At 40.6% G+C, this 18945-nt stretch overlaps 1 protein-coding gene across 2 annotated transcripts in view; it reads left to right on the forward strand.

Annotated features, from left to right (window-relative positions):
• Window positions 1-18945, forward strand: part of KCNT2 (potassium sodium-activated channel subfamily T member 2) — a 103930-nt gene that overhangs the window by 41438 nt on the left and 43547 nt on the right. For both annotated transcript variants that reach the window (XM_081123744.1, XM_081123745.1), the window contains exons 6-8: window positions 73-147; window positions 1301-1384; window positions 3559-3653. In XM_081123744.1, the coding sequence (XP_080979870.1) occupies window positions 73-147; window positions 1301-1384; window positions 3559-3653 (254 nt within the window). The remainder of the gene's footprint in view (window positions 1-72; window positions 148-1300; window positions 1385-3558; window positions 3654-18945) is intronic.

Genomic DNA, 18945 nt, shown 5'->3' on the forward strand with positions numbered 1-18945 from the left:
ATGCTATCTTTTCACGTCTTAAATGGGATCTGGTATAAGTGACTTTTATCTTTATTACTTCTTTCTTGGAAGGGAAACATCTGGGAACAGGTTTTACGAATACCCTTCATCTTGGAAATAATTAACGCGGTTCCCTTCGTTATCTCAGTAAGTCCTAAAAGTTTCTTTTAAAGAAATAATTTTGTCGTTAGACTTCAGTAAAGTTTTTAAATCTAAATACGAAAAAGTCAAAATTGAGCTCAGATAAATGAATTCAGGTTTTGGTTAGAGTCATGGTATTAAAAAATAAATAGTAACATCAGTTGGGTAACTGAATTGTGAAATTCAATAAAAGTAATGAGATTTAGTACAAGAGCAAAATGAAATGCTGCTTAGAAATATATGGTCTAGAGTTGCCATTTAAACAAGGGCCAATATTGTCTAAACAGACTAGAAATTACTCTATTTCTTGTGTATATTGTGAAATTAAAAATACAGAAACCAAGTAGAACCAGCTATTTGTAAACATTTCTCATACTGAGATTATATTTATCTCTAGGTTAACTCCCGGATCTACTAATTCTCTCTTTAATAAAAACGGTTGTCAACAGCCAGCCAGCCAGCAATTTGCCCCTTTATCAAAGTCTGTAGAATACCAATTCCATGAAGATCTGACGCAATCGCATGTCACCGCAGCAAAATCTGGTGTTAACTATTTGATAGAGTTGTCATAATGTCTGTTGGGATGATGCTTCCTAACACGTTGAGTTTTATTTGGAAAATTATAAAAATAAGTAGGTACCTAAAGCAGTTGCTCACTTCGGACAATTATTTTAATCTGAGTGATTTATCTAGAGGAGCAACTGAAATTAGATTAAATGACTAAGTAAATATAATTCCAATTAAACATGGTCCCCCAGTGTCCCTTAAATATCCCAGGAGCGAGTGGTAATGTTACAGGAGGCCGGGCTTTCTCTCCTGGTCCCTGCTTTTCCCCTTGAGTTGCAAAGAAGGAAGAGGCCATGTCCACTGCAAACTGTCACAGTAAGAGATTTAACGACAGAATTAGCATAGTTACATCTCACATCCAGTAAGAGCTTCTTTTCTTTCTGCTTCTGCAATAATCTCCCGAAGAATTGAATCAGACAGTGAGCGAAAAGATCATGTCGCCTCCTTGCATTTTCAGTGAGTTCAATGCATTCGTCACCTGTTTTCAATTGTGTTGTCTTTAGTAAAACTCTTTCCATTTGACATTTCTTCTCAGTCCGCTGGGTCTGAGTCCCTGCTTTGAGATGAAAGCTTAGGTTGGCATGTTTTTCAGATATTCTGGCCCTCCCTAAGGAATCTCTTCGTCCCAGTCTTTCTCAACTGCTGGCTCGCCAAACACGCCTTGGAAAACATGATTGTAAGTGTGAACGAGGCACGCGGATTCAGACACATCCTCAGCCTGTCGCTGTTTCCCACTTCGGTGTTCAGATTAAACACAGGGGAGGTGACACAACATTTTCCCCTCGTTTCTTTTTATTCTGCTTTCCCCGTAGAGTATAGAGAGTTAAAGATCCACATTTTATTTTTAAACTTCTTCTTAAATAAATTTAGTATCTTAGCAAATAGTTTCATTTAAATGTTTGTAAAAACGAAAGAGTTTCGGTAAAACGCTATTAAAAAGTTCAAGCGATGTGTTGTATAAGTATCTAAGCTAATAGCCTTAAGTGATAGTCCCCTTGTACCCTAATCAATGAAAACTGGCAAAAGGCCCATATGGCCAAGTCTCTTCTTTGTCAGGCCCTATGAACTGGTGAACCACAAGGATTCAGATTTTCTAAACAGCACCAAACCGAAGCTAGCTGCTGTCTGGACTGGTCCAAGGACTGAGTCCATCTTCTGAAGACAAATCACCCTCCTAGGTTATCTGTTCACGTATAGTGCGGCCCCTGGTCATAAGGATTCGGGGGGTCATGGAGTCAAACTGCTCATAACTGTGGTCTCCTATTTCATACAGATCTGTGGGTTTTATAAGGCCCTGTATGGGAGTTGGAAGCCCCTCATTTAAAGTCATCTTTTCAGGGTCAGTCGGGCTGTGAAAGGGAGATCAGGAGGGAAGAGGGATTCAGAGTTCAGGCCGTGCCCTGGTTTCCCTTCGCCCGAGGCAGAGCCTGTTTGGAAGGCCTGATTTATAACTATGACCAAAGCGTGTCTACAGCAGGGCTCACTGCTTACCAGTGAGCTTCAGGCCTGTGCTATCCAGTCATTCCCTCTCCACGTGTTAACGTAAGTCCACTATGCGCTATCTCTCTGATAGGACAGCCAAGAGTGAATTTCTTTCTAATCCCTTCATCTTCAAGAGAACAAAAGTACCTACATAACAAGCTTGTTGTGAGAATTAAGTTACACACACACATGCACAAATATGTATGTGTGTGTCTATTTAATGCATAAACAGAGTCAGGGCTCAACATTATTAGTTTTGCTACATCAGAATTAAATTTTTCCAGAGGCAAACTTGTTTTTCTTTTAAATGGTTTTGAAACAGAAATTATGACCAATGTTTTGGCATGGAGGAATATTTGGATAACATTTGAGAATCTGTAACCGGATGATGTTTCTAAACATCCAGGTTTAGTGACCTCTGGCGTCTCATAAAAGTGTGTGGCCCACCCGTGGGCGAGCGTGGTCTGTGAGGTGGTTTGCAAAAACACTGGGCTGTCTTAACTGTTCAAAAAACCCCAAAAAACCTATTTCACTAAAGAGACAACCTAAACTGCTAATGAAAAAATGCACCAGGAAAAAATAACCTCTGATAAATTGTGTTATCAGTTGTTGGGAAAAAAATAACCTAACCAAGAGAGCAACAGTCAGACCTTGAGAATAAAAGGAGGGCTTTGCAGTACTCACTGAGGACCCGTTTTCCATTGCACTGCTCTATTTAGCTTCTCCTCCCAACACTGGTCGCTAAATTTTTATTTGTTTTCCTGCTCATTAAGCCCTCCGTCAGAGGACGGTAAGGGTTGAGAGGTGAGATTCTACTCAACTTAGTTTTTTGTTTTTATAACAGTTCTGGTTAAAGTGTGGAAGAGAAAACGATGGCTCTTTGGGATTTTACGTTGGTGATGTTATCCCTGCTATACTGGTTTTTAGACTATTAACAGTTTATTATAAAAAAATTGAGATGAACTGAGAACTAGAAAGTAAAAAAATTATGAAACCTACAGATCTACCGCACAGACTAGTAATAATTTACATACTTTTTCTATGAACACACATATCATACGTGAAATTATATTGTATGCCAATTTTATAATTAGAATTTTTATCATATACTGGTATGGAGGGGGCAAGTTCCTATGTCATTAGATAGCTCTCTTCAATCAATGTTAATGCATGCATCTAAATCTATTATATAGTAAGGTCTATTTCTGACCTAGACAAAAATGAAAATATGCTGTTGTACCCATTTAAAGTATATTATTGAGTATGCACAGCATAGTTGAAATGTAATACCTAGTAATAAATGTAATGAAACTCACAAATATTAAATAGTCATCAAAATTTAAAATATGCTTTTCTGTCTTATTTTAGAATGATCTACACAGAGCTATTCAGCGTACCCAGTCTGCAATGTTCAATCAAGTTCTGATTTTAATATCTACATTACTATGCCTTATCTTCACCTGGTAAGACTCACATATCAGCGTTTTCATTATGTTTTATTTAATTATAGTTTCTTAAAAAACTTACTGTATACCATTTTAATTAATAGATATAAATCATCACTCACTCACTCACTCAATGTTCACTATAAAATGTAATGGATCGCCTACAGAAATAGAGATAAAACCCTTCCTTCAGTCCCAGGAAAAGCGAGAAAGCACATCTCTCATTTGGTGGTGAGATTTACTGCCACTCTGGCGTTTCCCCCAATTCTGTAAACAACCAAATCACAAGAGTTTGTCCCCTGGGCCACGGCTGTCACACAGGCATTTCCCCTTTGACACTGACAGGGAGGTGCCTTTCCTTTCCTACTGTCTTCAAAGCAGAATGACTGGAGCCAGCTGTCACTGCGGGTCACCGCCCGCCCGGGCCCCTCTCGGGGACACCCCAGGGTGCAGTCAGGCAGAAAGCGAGGGCAGACCTCGAGGTGCTTTGCTTTGCTACAGGAAAGTTACTCTTCCTTCGGAAGGCCCCACTTTGACAGCTAAAAGTGCGACAAGGGACACTGTCCGCATGGATTCCTGCAGATCGGGAACTAGAGAAAGTGTGGAAATCAAAAACCGAGGTAGAAGAAGGATCTGTTTTGCAGGCGTCTTAGATATTATGCGTAATTGTGCTCTGACCTGGCTTTGACTTCTTGAGAAAGAGAAAAGGCTAATTGGGAAGCGGTGAAATGGGAGGGATGTGCTCGGACACGGGGACCACTAGAGCTACAGACACTGCAATTAGGGGGAGTCAGGCGCCGTCGCAACGGGACACGTCTGGGAAACGTGTCGTCGGGTGATGTTGTCCCTGTGCGAGTACCATCGGTTCCCGTAAACGAACCGCTGTAACTGTACGTGCTAGTTTTATACGCTGACGGCAGCGTCACAAACGCCAGAGGAATGTGTCGCCCACGATGTTAACACGCTACGACGCCACCAGGCGATGGGAGGTTTTCGGCTCCACCGTGACCTTCTGGGGCCACCGACGCCTACTTGGCTCGCGGTTGACCAAAAAGTTGACCATGTGGCGCATGACTATCGATTTAGACATATAGGTGTGACAGCCAGCTTGCATCAGTAGGATGCAGTTACCATCCCTACTAAGTGGATTTAAAGTATATTTCACGGCATAATTTTATCTTTCAAGAAGTAAACATTTTAGGATATTTAATGCTTTTAAAACATAAACACCCCTCTGAAATTGTCACAGTGCCATCTTATTAAAAATTTGTTCTCTCTTCATAAACATGAAATAGTAACAGTAATGACTTCCCTTCAAATGTCACCATTCTTTATTCTACCGGGCCTATAAATGAAGGCCATCTCAGATATATGTGTGTGTATGTATATTTTGTATAATCTCTATATATGCATATGTATGTAATCTCACAGTGTAAAATATATACATACATATATGTAAATATACATACATACATATATATTTTTTCATTGTGGTGATTTTAGCCATAATTAGTTTCTGTTATATCACAGAGCAAGACTATCAATGCTTTTCAAAATCAGGACTTTTAATATGTGCATTTAATTTAAGCCCCAAAAGATTCAGGAACGAATATTCGATGCACTGGGCAGAGTTGCCCACAAATCTCACAATTTTAAAATCACCTGCTCTGGAAAGCTGCATAGAGTTGTAAATCGGGTCTTGCCCGCATCATCATTAACATGACAAAGACCCGTCATTAAGCATCTAAATACCGATGGAGCTGCCCCCTCCCTGCAGGGAACATGCTGGGAATAGTGTCCCGTGATTGTGGGGAACTGGACGCCCCCCTGGGTCAGCCCCACACCCTCCCGAGGCAGCTGGGACTTGGGATTCAGCCTGCGTCTCAGTCACAAAGCAACCAAACTGCTCCAGCCGGGAATTAAGTGCGTGACTTTAGCTTAATTATTAACGTATTCTGAGCGATAATAAGCACCCTGATTTATAATGCATTTGGTGTTCTCATCTCAGATTTGCAGACTTATTTTGGACCTACTTTGCCTCAGACTTTAGTTTTTTATTTGAATATGTGTGTTTGCATATTTTTATATTCTTTCATCGAGTTCTAACGTAGCGAGATCTATTAGGTTAACGGATATTTCATGTTTTAGTCAAACGTGGAACATTTAATTCACATCCTCAGTCTTATGCCAGGAGAAATTAAGGTGATTTATTTTTTGTTTGAAAAATGGAACTCAGTTAAACATTAGTAATATGCTTCATTAAGACATTTGGGATTTTTCGTGCACCTTCGATTAACATTTATTTGGAGGGATGCTCAGGTCCCTCTGCTCGCTGAGTCCCCTCGAAGGCCAGCAGCGGCCTGGGAAGTGGACAGTGCGGGCACTTCCAGTCCTGCGGTTCGGAGAAAACCTGCCTGCAGGGGGCTAAGAACCAGCCTGATCCCCACATTCTCATCTGAGCTTTACACCGTGCACAGATTTCCAAGGAAAACTGATGGAGAACCTAAATTTGATAGACTTTAAACCATCACTGAATTTAGAGGGTAATGTATAGTTATTTTCAGAAATACAAGAACTTAGAAAGAATGCTGCCTACATATTTTTAGGGATGTATTACAGAAGTAAGAAAAAAGGGGGGGAAAGCGTAGGCTACCCAGGCAGTGGAATACACAACAGGCCACATGGCATGACCTTGGGAGGTCAAGGTCACTGACCTTTTCACATGCATTTTATCAGAGGTGCAGTCAAGGCTTGGCCAGGCAGAGGCGGGGACAGCGATTTTATCGATAGTCTGTGGTGCAGACACCTCGCCAGAGGAGGTTTCCAGTTAGAAGCGAGGGCGAAGGAGTGAGAGAAACCCAAGGTGGTCGTCCCGCACCAACCAAGGCCCAAAGACTTTGAGTGGTCTTCACAAGAGAAGTTCTGAGGGGAAGGCTCTGTGCCTTGAGTTTTATACCAGTCAAAATGCTCATACACATGTCCTGCTGATCTAAAAAATGAATGCTTAGGGAGTGTGGCTCATAAGAGGTCTCATTGAAAAAAAATTATGACAAAATCTAGTCAATTAAGAAATATAATTAAAGAAAATAAAAGTAGACTTGGTAGAAGAGTTGGGGTGAGAGATAAATCAGTTTTATTGTAGCATCAGACACGCGGGCTCAGTTCCCAGAGAGACCCTAACGTGTCCCAACAACAAAAATGATCGTTAATACTTATTAATGTTTCCCTTCTCTGCCAGGCAATTTTCTATTGTTTTTTGTGTGTATTAAATTGTTTAATTTTGCACAGCATTCGATGGTAGGTATCATCCTCCTCATTTTACAGACAAGAAACTGAGGCACAGGAAGGTTAAACAAAAGACACACCTTAGTTTATATAAAGTTCACAGTGAGTAAAAGAGCAGAATTCAGATTTGGATGTAGGCATATCAGTTCGCTAGCCCACACGGTTAACCATCGTGATGTTATTTATATTATGTCGCAGAAGTCATTAACTGAGGAACATAAAAATAATAGAAAATAATCGAATAGAATTCTAATTTCCTCATCTCTATTATAGTCAAGCTTTAAAATTACTGTTTGAAGTAGAATTCTAGCTTCATGCAAGATATGAAGATGGAGATTCTTAAAAAAAATTTTGTTTTCTATTTCTTTCTTCAAATTTTTCAGTTCCTAAAAATTCACTTTGCTTCGACCATCTGATCTAAATCCTGATTCCCTACTGAAAACTCTGCTCACCATCCATTATTTTGAAATAAGAAAGTGCGTGTCTGTGCGTCAAGGAGTAAGGCGAGCTGTGGTCACGTCTCTCGCCTACTCCGTCGCAGCGTGTTGACTTCAGGTGGATAGTTTAGGACATGAGTCACCAACCTTCTCTTGCACAGACCCAAAGACAGTGGCCAGGGGGGTGAGAAGTTACTTTCAATAATAGAAAGACAAGATGCATCGTTACTTCAAAAACACAATGTCTCCCTAGAAAAATGTGAAATCCCAACATCTCCAGTGCTTTTAGATTCCATGGGACTGTTAGGCTTGGGGTAGATACTCCACAGCAAATGCAAATGATGACTTGGGACAACTTAATTGGCATTCATTCAGTAAGTACCGAACTGCAACGTGTGGGCTGATCTGAATGCTAATGCCTGAGTTGCAAGCACAGAATCGGAGCGTTAGATGTTTTCAGCACAGAATGCCACCGCTAATTAAATTTTCCAGCAACTGTGCCCAACAACAGGAGTCAGGGGGCGCGCATGGATATTTAAGGTTATTTATTCCTGCCATGTGACTTTTTTTTCCCCCCTCCGAAAACATTTTGTTGTACAAACTGACATTTACCAGGTGGTGAAAAAGTTTCCAGTCTCAATATTGCCTTTCATTCAAATTAATGTTTTCCTTGGAAACCTTACCAAAAGCTTGAAAAGCTTGCATAACTAAATATACTTTAAAGAGAGGAAAATTTGGAAAAGCACAGAGTAAGTGATTAGTAACTAAGGTGCTTTGTTGGTATATAGGGGATCTACTTGAGTAAGCAAATCGATGATGACTTTTCAGTCTTTTTAACGAGGGTGCCATGAGTGTCTGTATTTGAAATTCTAATTAAATGTTGTTCAGATTTTGTGTGAGGATTACGTAACGCTGAGATTATTTGGTATGGATTTGTGTCAAAGACAACACTTTTAAGAAAGTTTTGCGAAGGAGCAAATCCCACTGCAGACTCTCACAGCCGACATTCTTCATGAAACCTTTCAAAGATAAACTGTGTTTTGCTAAAAGAAAGTTAAGCTAACAGTGCAGCTGTAAAAACACTATTTTTTTTAATCTTTACCCAAGGATGTATTTTTATTGATTTGAGAGAGAGAGAGAAAAGGAGAGAGAAACACTGATGTGAGAGTGAAACATTCATCGGTTGCCTCCTGTAAGCGCCCTGAGTGGGGATCGAACCCACAACCTTTTGGTGAACCAGATGACACTCCAACCAACTGAGCCACCCGGCCAGGGCAACACTATATTTAGTTCATTTAAATTATTTGAACATTTGCAAAGCGTGCTTATCTAGTATAATTTTTCAGTGCTCGTATTACTATTCTGGTTTTTAATACTGGCTCATTTATGAAGCAGCCATATAATAACAAAAAATATATATGGCATCCTCAACATACCTGCCTGGGAGCTTTGCCTTGGAGGACCCCACATGCCTTCCGAGTGCCCAGGCCCATCCTCAGGTGCGGCTCTTAGCGCCGCTGAGAGCCCAGGCCCGTCACTGCTGCGAATGGGGCACCTGGAGGCCCAGGCTCACCTGGGTGACCTCTCGCCTGTCCCCTCCAGCAGGGACTGAGCGAAATCTCCCGCAGGTCAGGGCAGGCTGTTCACGAAGTTGTGTTACCTGCTGGCTCTTTCTTACGAATGAGGCCTGAGACATCTTCACTAAAATAAGAGAGCTTCACAAGCAATAAAAAAGATTCTCCACTCTGGTTCCGTCGGCTTCAGCGGCCTCATTTATCACGTGCATTTCACTGGGGCTAATCTTGACACGGTTATTATGCTGTTTGTCACTTATTATGAACTTCAGTTTCCATCTCGATGATGGATGTCGTCACCCTGGAGTAACCACAGAATTGCTTTCTTTGGGAAACAGTAAGGTGCGCTTGCTCGTTTGTACGGGGGTAAAAATCGTAAATTGGAAAACGATCCTGGGTTCGTAGTGTACCTTCCCCATTAATTAATTCCAAGGCTACACCTTCATATCATCTACAGTACACGATACACTTTTTAAGAGCGTAGATCTCATGTTGGGTTCTTACGGCTGTAAACATTTTTTTTAAAGAGAAATGACATAGTTATAGTTTTGATGATAAATTGGATACAATGCTAGAGGCTCAAGAAAAATGGAAGAACGACTCTGAAACCTGGAAACTGACTTAATGAAGGTGCCACCCACGAGGAGCAGGGGATCTGGGGAAAGTGTCGAAAGAAAGAAAGAGGGTCCACAATGGTTGAGACACCCTCTAGAAACCCAAGGTGGGCTGTTGAAGAGCCAGCTGTCTACAGGGGCCCGAGTTCAGGAGAAGGGTGGGGCCAGGCGGGTAACGTAGGTGACATCACATGTGGACGATCAGGACGTCAGCGGGCTGGAAGGGAGCACCCCGTGGGTGACCCGAGTGGACTTTCTGATTCAGCCCCGAGCAGAGGCAAAGCCCTCAAAGGCTGGTAAGACGCATCGCATCGTTCAGGACGATCGGCCCACGGCCCACATATATGGAGACAAGAATTTCATTCACCTGAGTGTCCAAAAAAGGTGGCAGCTAAATAGGGACAGTGAAAGCCAGGGACAGCGCCCCGAGAAGCGGACAGAAAGGGGGTGGCCGCGGGAGAAGCCAGCAAAGAATCGCGCTGCTGAGATGAAGCCCGGCCCGTGTCTTCCTTCCCGCTTCTCCAACACAGCCCCGTGTCATCGACCCAGATGGCATCTATTTTCAAGCAGAGTCAGCGTCAGGGCGTTTATAGCACTTTTTTTTTTTTTTTTTAATTATAATAAAGGCATTTTCTTACCATTGAGCAATCCAATCTGGGTAGAATGCATACAGCTTCTAAAAATACCACAAACCCTCGTTTTCTCTTTAAAACAGTCCCATGTTTTTGCATCCCGCCCGTTTCTTCGTACTAACTCCCCCCCCACCCCCTGTCCCCCAACTCCCTGAGTTAATTCAGGGACACGTCTGCTCGGTAGCTGATTTGCAGAATCCTTATTTATAGTCAAGATTATGCGTCCTTGGTTTTCCCAGTTTCCTCTTGGCAGATTCTTTAAAATTAGGTCATTGTATTACGATGCGCCCTCTCTCTGGCTCATAATCTTTGCTGATGTGTTTTAAAGCATTTGGATTCAGGGCGTTGAGAGGCTCGCTTTAAAATTGTCTAATTTCTCTCCGTTCGCTCCGATGCTGTCTCCCCGCCCCAGGGTTGTATGAACTTTCAGCACCATTTCGCCATGTAACTTATGCAGAGTCTTTCTGACCATCCCCAGCAACCCAGGTTCATCTGGCCCCTTAACCCCCTTTATAGACTTTCTGTTAGCCCACTGAATTATATTTCTTATGGGTCTTTGTTATATCTTTACATATAAGTCCAACATTTATTCTTAGGTTCCTGGTTTGCCAGCACATTGATTTTAGCATGTTCTAAATATCGCCTTTGGGTTTCATATGCCCCTGTTCCCTCCAGAGCGCCTACGGTGAGGGTGAAAGGCCACGTTCCGTCCCCTGCTCTATAATTATCTTTTATATTCACCATTGAAGCACTCAGTCTTCTTTCTTTAAGCCAAACAGCCCCTCAATGCTTTAACTTTTCTCCCCGGGATTTTTGTGCTTTGTGTGCTGGCCTTTCTTGAAATCTTTTCTATTTTATAATTATAAATTCAAACAGAACCCAGCGCTGAACAATCACAAAGATCAAGATAATTTCTATGAAAGCATTGGGTAAATTATAAAGTGCTATTCAAACATGAAGTAGGATTTTTATTGCCGTAATTTAGGGGGCAGATTTCTAGTTTAGCATAAAAAGTGTTCTTCTTGGAAATTTTATTTCCTGCAGAAGCATATGTAGACATGCTGGGATCCGAGGGGCTTTTGGTGAAAGCAGAAACGCACTGAATTTGAAGATACCTTGCTTGTGTCCCTCTCCTGCAATACTACCTCCAGTTTGGAGAGGAGACAGATAAGGCTGGGGGTGGGGAGGAGTTAAGCTGCTTTCTAAGTAAAGGGGACTCCAGGAATGAGGTCAGCTTTGGCTGCTGGTGACCTGTCTTCTTTTCCATGCAAGGGGCGGTCTAACTGGACGCTGGACAGCAGCGCTGTCGGGGAAAGTGCTGTGGAAAATGAAGGGACTCTGCAGGCCTCGGCGTGTCCTTGGAGATAAAGTAGAACGTGGGTGGAATTAACGGTGTGTAAGGCTAATGTCTTACTGGCTTTGCAACTCACTTTTAAGAGCCGAATCATATAAGTTCAAAAAAGTTCAAGCGAAAGAAAAAGCGAACCGCAGGGAGACAAGACCTCACAGCTTGGAGGGTGCTTCGGGCCTGGTTCAGCAGCTTTGAACACCCACTATTTCCCTGCTCGGCGCTGTCACTTCACTCCGGTGATGTACGTGGTCAGGGTCTCAAGGTGACCTGTCAGCCTGGAGGGTTAGTGTACACACAGCCGGTGCTTGGGGCAGACGCAACTACTCAGGGTATCCTCAGGCTTTTATTAATGAGCTCATCCTGGCTCCATGTCATCACATCATTCATTCCCTCGCTTAAAATGTTCCATGCGTGTCTTCAGTGTCCAGGATAATATAAATCCCTTGGTGCTGTCCCTAGAGGAATTTATGGCCTGTCCCTCCTGCTTCCCTGGCCTCGTCTCTAAGGCTAGACCGTAGCCACACTGCACTATAGTGACGTCTTTCACAGCTGAGCTTTTTATGCAAAATTCTACTATATCGACTTTGCAACAGTAGACGTTACTTTGACTGTTCAAGACTTGAGTGTGTAGCTTTTCCTATTAAATACTGTTTTGCTTTGTTTTTAAAGTAACCTAATGGTTAGAGAAAGTGCAAGTGAAGAGGAAAATAGAATAGATACTGTGCTGTTTGTTTGGAAAGTTAAACCATTAAAAGGGGGGGGAAGGGAATAAGCCCTGAGACATACTGACCTTGTTTTACTGCTCAGTTGTGGGGAATAAAGCGGAGATCCACTTAGAAGGGCTCTGGTACCACAGGACTGAGAAAGTCAGCTGGCTCGTGAACCTTGAAGGCTGCTAATCAGGGACCTACCACCAAGGCCGTCGCCAGTTCCAAGCATCAGCTGCCCGTGTCAGAATCCTTACAAGTTAACAGAAGGGAAATGAGAAATATTTTCAAGACGTGTGGTTGGCGAGAAAGTGTCGTTTGGCTATTTCTGCTCTTGTGTAACTGGGTGTGAGAATAGGGTGAGCGAGGCGGCCTGACCCTGCAGGGACGCGGCGCCGTGGGTCCAGAAATCTGAGAATCTGGCGTCTGGTTCCACATCATTAACTGAACTTGCCCTTGGTCCATTTTCTTGTAAAAATTAACCTTCTGTTCAATGTGTTTGTTATGCACAGAGATACAGAGAGCAGGAGCCTTTTCAATCTTACAGAACTGGGATTAATAAGCATTTTATGTGGCAGCATTTGGTCTAAAAGTTGCTCTCATTTGGGGGCAGGGCGGGCTGAAGCCTTGATTTTCTCTTTATGTGACAGGTTACAGATGGACACCAAAAAGAACCTGACAATTGTGACCACACAAATTGTCTTAGGCCGGTTTCTGTGGCTTTAATTAAATCCTTTATACCCTCCCGCTGCCTCTGTGATGTTTCCTGTTAGATTCCTCAAACTAAGTATGTACAAAAGCGAATTCTTCCTATTTTTCTTAAATTGTCCACGCCTGTGAAATATTAACCACTGTCCCTTCTCTCAGGCAACCCCCTCCAAAGATAAAGTCATTCTTAATACCTGCTCTGTCACCCAACACACAGTCAACAAATTCTAAGGGTCTCACCTCCTAAATATCTTGCAAATCTGCCCACTCCTGTCCCCCTCTGTCAGCACCTCACTAAACTCATAACATCTTTACAGCAACGGTCCCCTGGCTCCATTCCGAGCCATTCATGTCACAGCAACCAAAGTGACTGACCTTTAAACACCACGTGTTACACGCGCTCCCGGTCCAAGACTCCCCACGTCTTGGGATGTGCACCAGGCCCTTCACCATGCTCTAACTTTCCTGCACACCCAGGATGCTCCCATCTCTTCATTCTCAGCTCAGACTGTGGATGTTTCCCCTGCCCGGAGTCCTCTCCTTTTTTTCTGACTTCCTCTGTCCCACTAACCTCCTTGCTCCCTACAATGCTCTACCTTCCTATTCTGCAGTCGGACTTTTTTATGTTAATGAAAACATCACTTTTCCACTGAAGCCTGACCCACCCAAATCCATTGTCGTGGGACATCACAGCATTGGGGTGGGGGCTCCCCTTTGTACATTTATATATATTTACATTAGTCATCAGCTTCTAGCTCTTTCTCTAGATTCTGAGTCCCATTAAGGAAGCTGTTTTGTCAGTTTTTCTACCATTGCTCCCCAGGACCTAGCACTGTGCCTGACATAGGTGAACAAATAAATGCAAAACTTTTTCAAATGCCCATGAGCTACAACAGAGCAAAGGTAAAATGACAAGTCCTTTGTTGAAGCTTCAGGAAAGAAAAACCCTAACAGCTTTCCAAGAGGTAAAAAATGGTAATTAAAATATATATATTTTAAATTAAGAGGAATATAAGTTGATTAAGTTCCATGTTGTCTTTATTTACTCTTATTCATGTTTTGCTTTAAAAACATGAAAATAATTAAAATACTTTCTGCTGGTGACACAGGTCCCCGTTTTTCTCAGTAACGGTTTAATTTCTTAATATTGATGTTTTCCCAGCATGGTTGGGATTTTACTTGATTCTTCACTTTACCATGTTATTACCTTTGATCAAAATGATTTTTTTTCTCCTTATTTTTACCTGGTTTAATCTACTTTGATCATTCCTTTTCTCTTACCGCCTTGTTTCTGTATTTGTCTACTTTCCCCCCTCCCCCAGTTCACAGTGGAAAATAGATTTTACATTGAGACACGGTGCATATTTCTTGGTAAACGATTATGGGTGAGTATGAATAAATGCTCAGAGCAGCACAGAACCTGAGAAACACGTGGACAGAACAGGGCAGGGCTGTAAGCTGCAGCCTTCCCACCATGAACAGCAGCAACAGAAATCATCTTCCATCTGCATCCTCACAGTCGCAGTGCCCAAGGCCCATGAACATTTACCAGCACCGTGCAGCAGATGTTTTTATTTTGTTTCAATCAATTAATGGTGAAAAGAGATGAAACGTAACAAACTAATTTAACGTCATTTTGTTAAAAGAAATATATGCTAGAGGACTGGCCAGGGACAATGTGGAGTCCCTTAATTGAAGTATTTGATATGGGAAAGAACACATACCCCTCTGTTAATGCTGGTGTAGTCTTGGGTAGTCTGTCGCATACCCTGGTGATCTTTTTTTTTTCACTAGGTGAGTGAAAGAATAAAAAAGTGAATTTTTAAATTCTGTAAATTAAGATATTAGCTCTTCTAAACGGAAGACTATTTTGTTAAAATGAGACTGAAGAAATGAACTTACTTTATATTAGTCCTTTTATTTCTCAGGATAATTAGAAATTAAATGCTTGGTATGCTTTATATCATGGCTCTGTGTATTTAGTGCACAAGAGGACATGATCCCTTTTTAAATTAACGTGGTGATGATTTTTGCCTGTGTTAGCATAGGTTCTCTAACTAAAATTATCGTTAGTGAGATTTAACAGTGTTCCAGTTAACAAAAAAAGTAGAATTAAACATTTTTTAAAACATGAGATATCATTTCTCTCCATATGGCTCACTCAGCGTGGTGATCCGCATTTGAAATAACTGCAGTGCTTGTGAGAAAATGCGCTCTGCCCTCTTCGGCTCTTTGTGAGCAGGGGGAGAGGCTGCTTGCAGGCCTGCCCAGTGCCCTGGCTGCAGTGGGCCTGTATTTATAGACTGTATTCTGTTAAATGTGCTCGGGGTTCAGATTTGTAGGAAGTCAGGAAAGACCAAAGATGATGAATGAGGCATAAGGATTCTTGTGAATCTATGGGTAGGACAGTAGGTCATTGAAAAATGCCTATTTGTGGGTTTTTAAGGAGTATTAAATTGAGATTAAGGTAGAGATGGAACTCTTTTTAAATGTAGCCTTTTAAAATTATATCTTTTCATCTCCATTAAAAAATTAAAACTCCAGGGCCTGAGCGTTTCACTATTAAATTTCTTCAGGGAACATTTAATCTAGGGCAGTGCAATCTAGGTCATGGACCAAGTTAAAACGTTATCCATTCCGTTTAATGATTAAACTAAGCTGTGATTCCAACACACTCAGATGAAGCACCAGGTATGAGCTAATGGTCTCATAATTCAGTTTGTAAAACCCTAACCCTCTGAGATACTCCATCCAAACTAAGAAACTGGCAGATACATTGGATTAATCCTATAAAAATTCCACTCTCAGAGTTGTAATAAACATTAACTCATTGAAAAGATCTGAGAAGGCTTTCTTTGCTAAGTAAAATATGCTTAACCCAGAGTTGCCAAATGTATTCGACTGCAGAACCTCGTGTCTGGTTAACATCTTCAGCCAAATTGGCTTTTCGCGGAACATATATTGAGATATAGAACAACAGACCAGGATCCCTTTAAAAAGATGGATATAAAAATCCTACAGTAGTAATCTGCCAACTAAAATCAAAGGTGCATTTTCATTAAAAGCAAAACAAATATCAAACAAGCAAAATAAGACGAACTTAATAGTAATTACCTAATATTCCTGACATTATGTATTTGTTTCATACAGTTCCAGCGGTACCGTCAGTCTCCTGTCCTTGTTGACCGTATGAGATGATTTGAAATTCCCAAGGACATGCCTCTGTTTCTAGAGTACACTGGTGACACTCAAGTTCTGATTCGCACTGAACATATTTCACTACGTGGTGATTTGTCCTCTGGTCTGCGTAGTTTAAATGCATGTTCATGTTGATGGAGGAAGACTGGCCAACGTACCAGGCTATAAAGCCCCTAAAGGTTTTTCTATTCTGTGACAGTGATCTTTAAAATAAACATGGTCACAGTGGGTATTCAGCAATGGGTAAAAGTGAATTACATTAAGGCAGAGATGGCTTTGTGACATAGTTTTAAAAGTCCTCTTTAAGCTCCATATTGTGAATGTCAACCACAGTTGTGCAAAAAACATAAGGATGTGCATGGCAGGAATTCTCTGCTCCCCAAAATGCACAGAATGTCTACAAACTACATATATTTAATTATCATGGAATTTTAAAAAATCTGTAAGTTACATCAAATTAAATACCTATCTAAATAATAAGGTGAAGCATGTGTAAAATAATATATAAAGAGAAAATTCATTGGGATTATTTTCCTCCCTAATATTACTATTTTAACAGTTAAATCTTAAAATATTAACATATAATGATATACTTAGTAGTTACCTAGGCCAGTGAGCTACATAAGTCATAAATATTTGCATATGTGATATACGTATATGTAATCTTTTATATAATTACCATGGAAATTCTCTCATCCAAGGAGCCTCAGTGATAAGTAGCTCTATTTAAAACAAGTCGCCAGCCAGACGTTGACATTTTGGCCCAGAAATAGAACTTAACCCCCCCCCCCCACTGCCTTACCAAGAATTGTCAGTTTCCGTAAATGATGACAGTGAACCCTCCAAAGGTCGCCGCCTAATGTCGGTGTGACAGATCTTTGTAAACAGTTCAAGATTACGGGTTTACATTGCACGTTGCCTAATACTTCTTTTCGGCGCTCCCCCGCTTGCCCGTATTTCCACGCCCATCACCATCGAGGGCTGAGCTGCGGGCTTGAGAAGAGACCGGGCGAGATTATAGCCACTCACTACCCCATGGCTGATTTTCTGCGGCCAGTAACTGTTAGTAAACCCATAGCCAAGGGGAGCAGACACAGTTTCCCCATCTCCACTGTTTGTCCAAAGTCCCTGAGTCTGTGGTCAAGTTGAAAACAAAAGCTTTGTAATAGTTTTTGTGTAGATATTTGATCCTTAGATATGAGTCATTTTTATACTTCTATTTTTTTTTTTTAATGCATGGGCTGGGATATAAATAACAAAATCACTACTGCATTCATGGAGTGTTATTATGTATCAGGCATTTTACTGAGCATTAGCGCATAATAACCGAATAGGAAAGTTAATATTACATTTAATTTTCAGTTGAGGAGCAGGAAGGTTAAAAAGCTTAAGTGATTTACCTAAGTTAGCATTCATCAAGTTATCAGTTAAATGCCTGATTAACTTACAATGTTATTATTAGTATGATAAAGGCAAATCATTTACTTTAGGTGTAGACTAGAGTGTCACCCTCACATACGCATCTCCAACACAGGGCTCAGTGCTTGGCCCTAATAAACCATCAGGAACTGCATTTGTATGAATAAATATGACTTACTTTTATGATATTAGGTTACCCATTTTCCATTATGAAATATTTAAGTAAAATTTTTTAACACCTATTGGTCTTTAATCAAACTTTTTTTTTTCTTATTTGAAATGTACAGGTGTTTTTACAATAGAGGAATTATAAGAAAATTATATTTACTTGCTACTTTTCATTTCAAAAGTCAACCATTACAAATGAATCTGAGTAACTTTTATGCCTGTTAACTGAACAAAATGTTAAATAGAACATGGTGTGACGTTGGTTCATTTTTTTCTATCTTAAATTGCAGTAAGCTATTTAATTTCAAGTGTTTAGGCAGGGGATATAAGATAATCAACAAAAATACTGTTACAATTAGAAATCCACTAAAATCAGGTATTTTAAGTGAACTTTAAGTAAAATATTACTGCCCAGTCACAAAACAATCTTAAATTTCATTGGTATAAAATTTAAAGAGAATGGAGTGTTTACTTATATCCACCAGCTATGATTATTTATTTTTAAATTCTACATTATTAAATTCCTCTGGTACTTGCAATTCAGGTTATAATTTAAAGAGTTTAACTTGGTATTTGAAAAAATGTCTTTCTTTTCAGACAAGACAAAATAGGATATTTTTATTATGAATGTGCCGCATTTGAGCCCATTCTTGGATTTAGTTTATCAGAAAATCTGTGCCCATCATTAAAATCACTTCTGGGTACAGACACAAAATAATAATTAACTGCAATTCATCAATTATGGTCAGGGAGAAGAGGCAGTTTTCATTTAATAATGACTCCAAGGACATCTGTGGATGTGTAAGATAGCAATTTGTATTAAAATGGATTATAATCGTGGAATAGCTTCAGATCTTTATATGGCAAATTGTAGCATTTGCAGTTCTAGGAAAAATAGCTAATACATAAATGAGTGATGTTTATGCATGAAGCAAGTCAAGGGTATCTCATTGCTAAAACTGCCTTAGCCTCAAGAATTATATAAAAGAGTAGAAATAAAGTATGTATCTCCCTGTGTCCTGAAGATATACTTTTTGCTTCAAAATAATACTATATCTGTTGAATGTAGGAAAAAACCCTTAAAATTTATATTTTCCTATGGAAAAAAATGTATGCTATAAGATCCCACCTATTAAATGGCTTTATGAAATGTGCTTTGGCCTCAGAGGAACAGTGGTGAGAAACAACATGCCCGATTAGAAAGTTTTCACGTCCGT

Source organism: Miniopterus schreibersii (genome assembly GCF_964146895.1).
Source record: "Miniopterus schreibersii genome assembly, chromosome: 21".
NCBI classification, from domain to species: domain Eukaryota; kingdom Metazoa; phylum Chordata; class Mammalia; order Chiroptera; family Miniopteridae; genus Miniopterus; species Miniopterus schreibersii.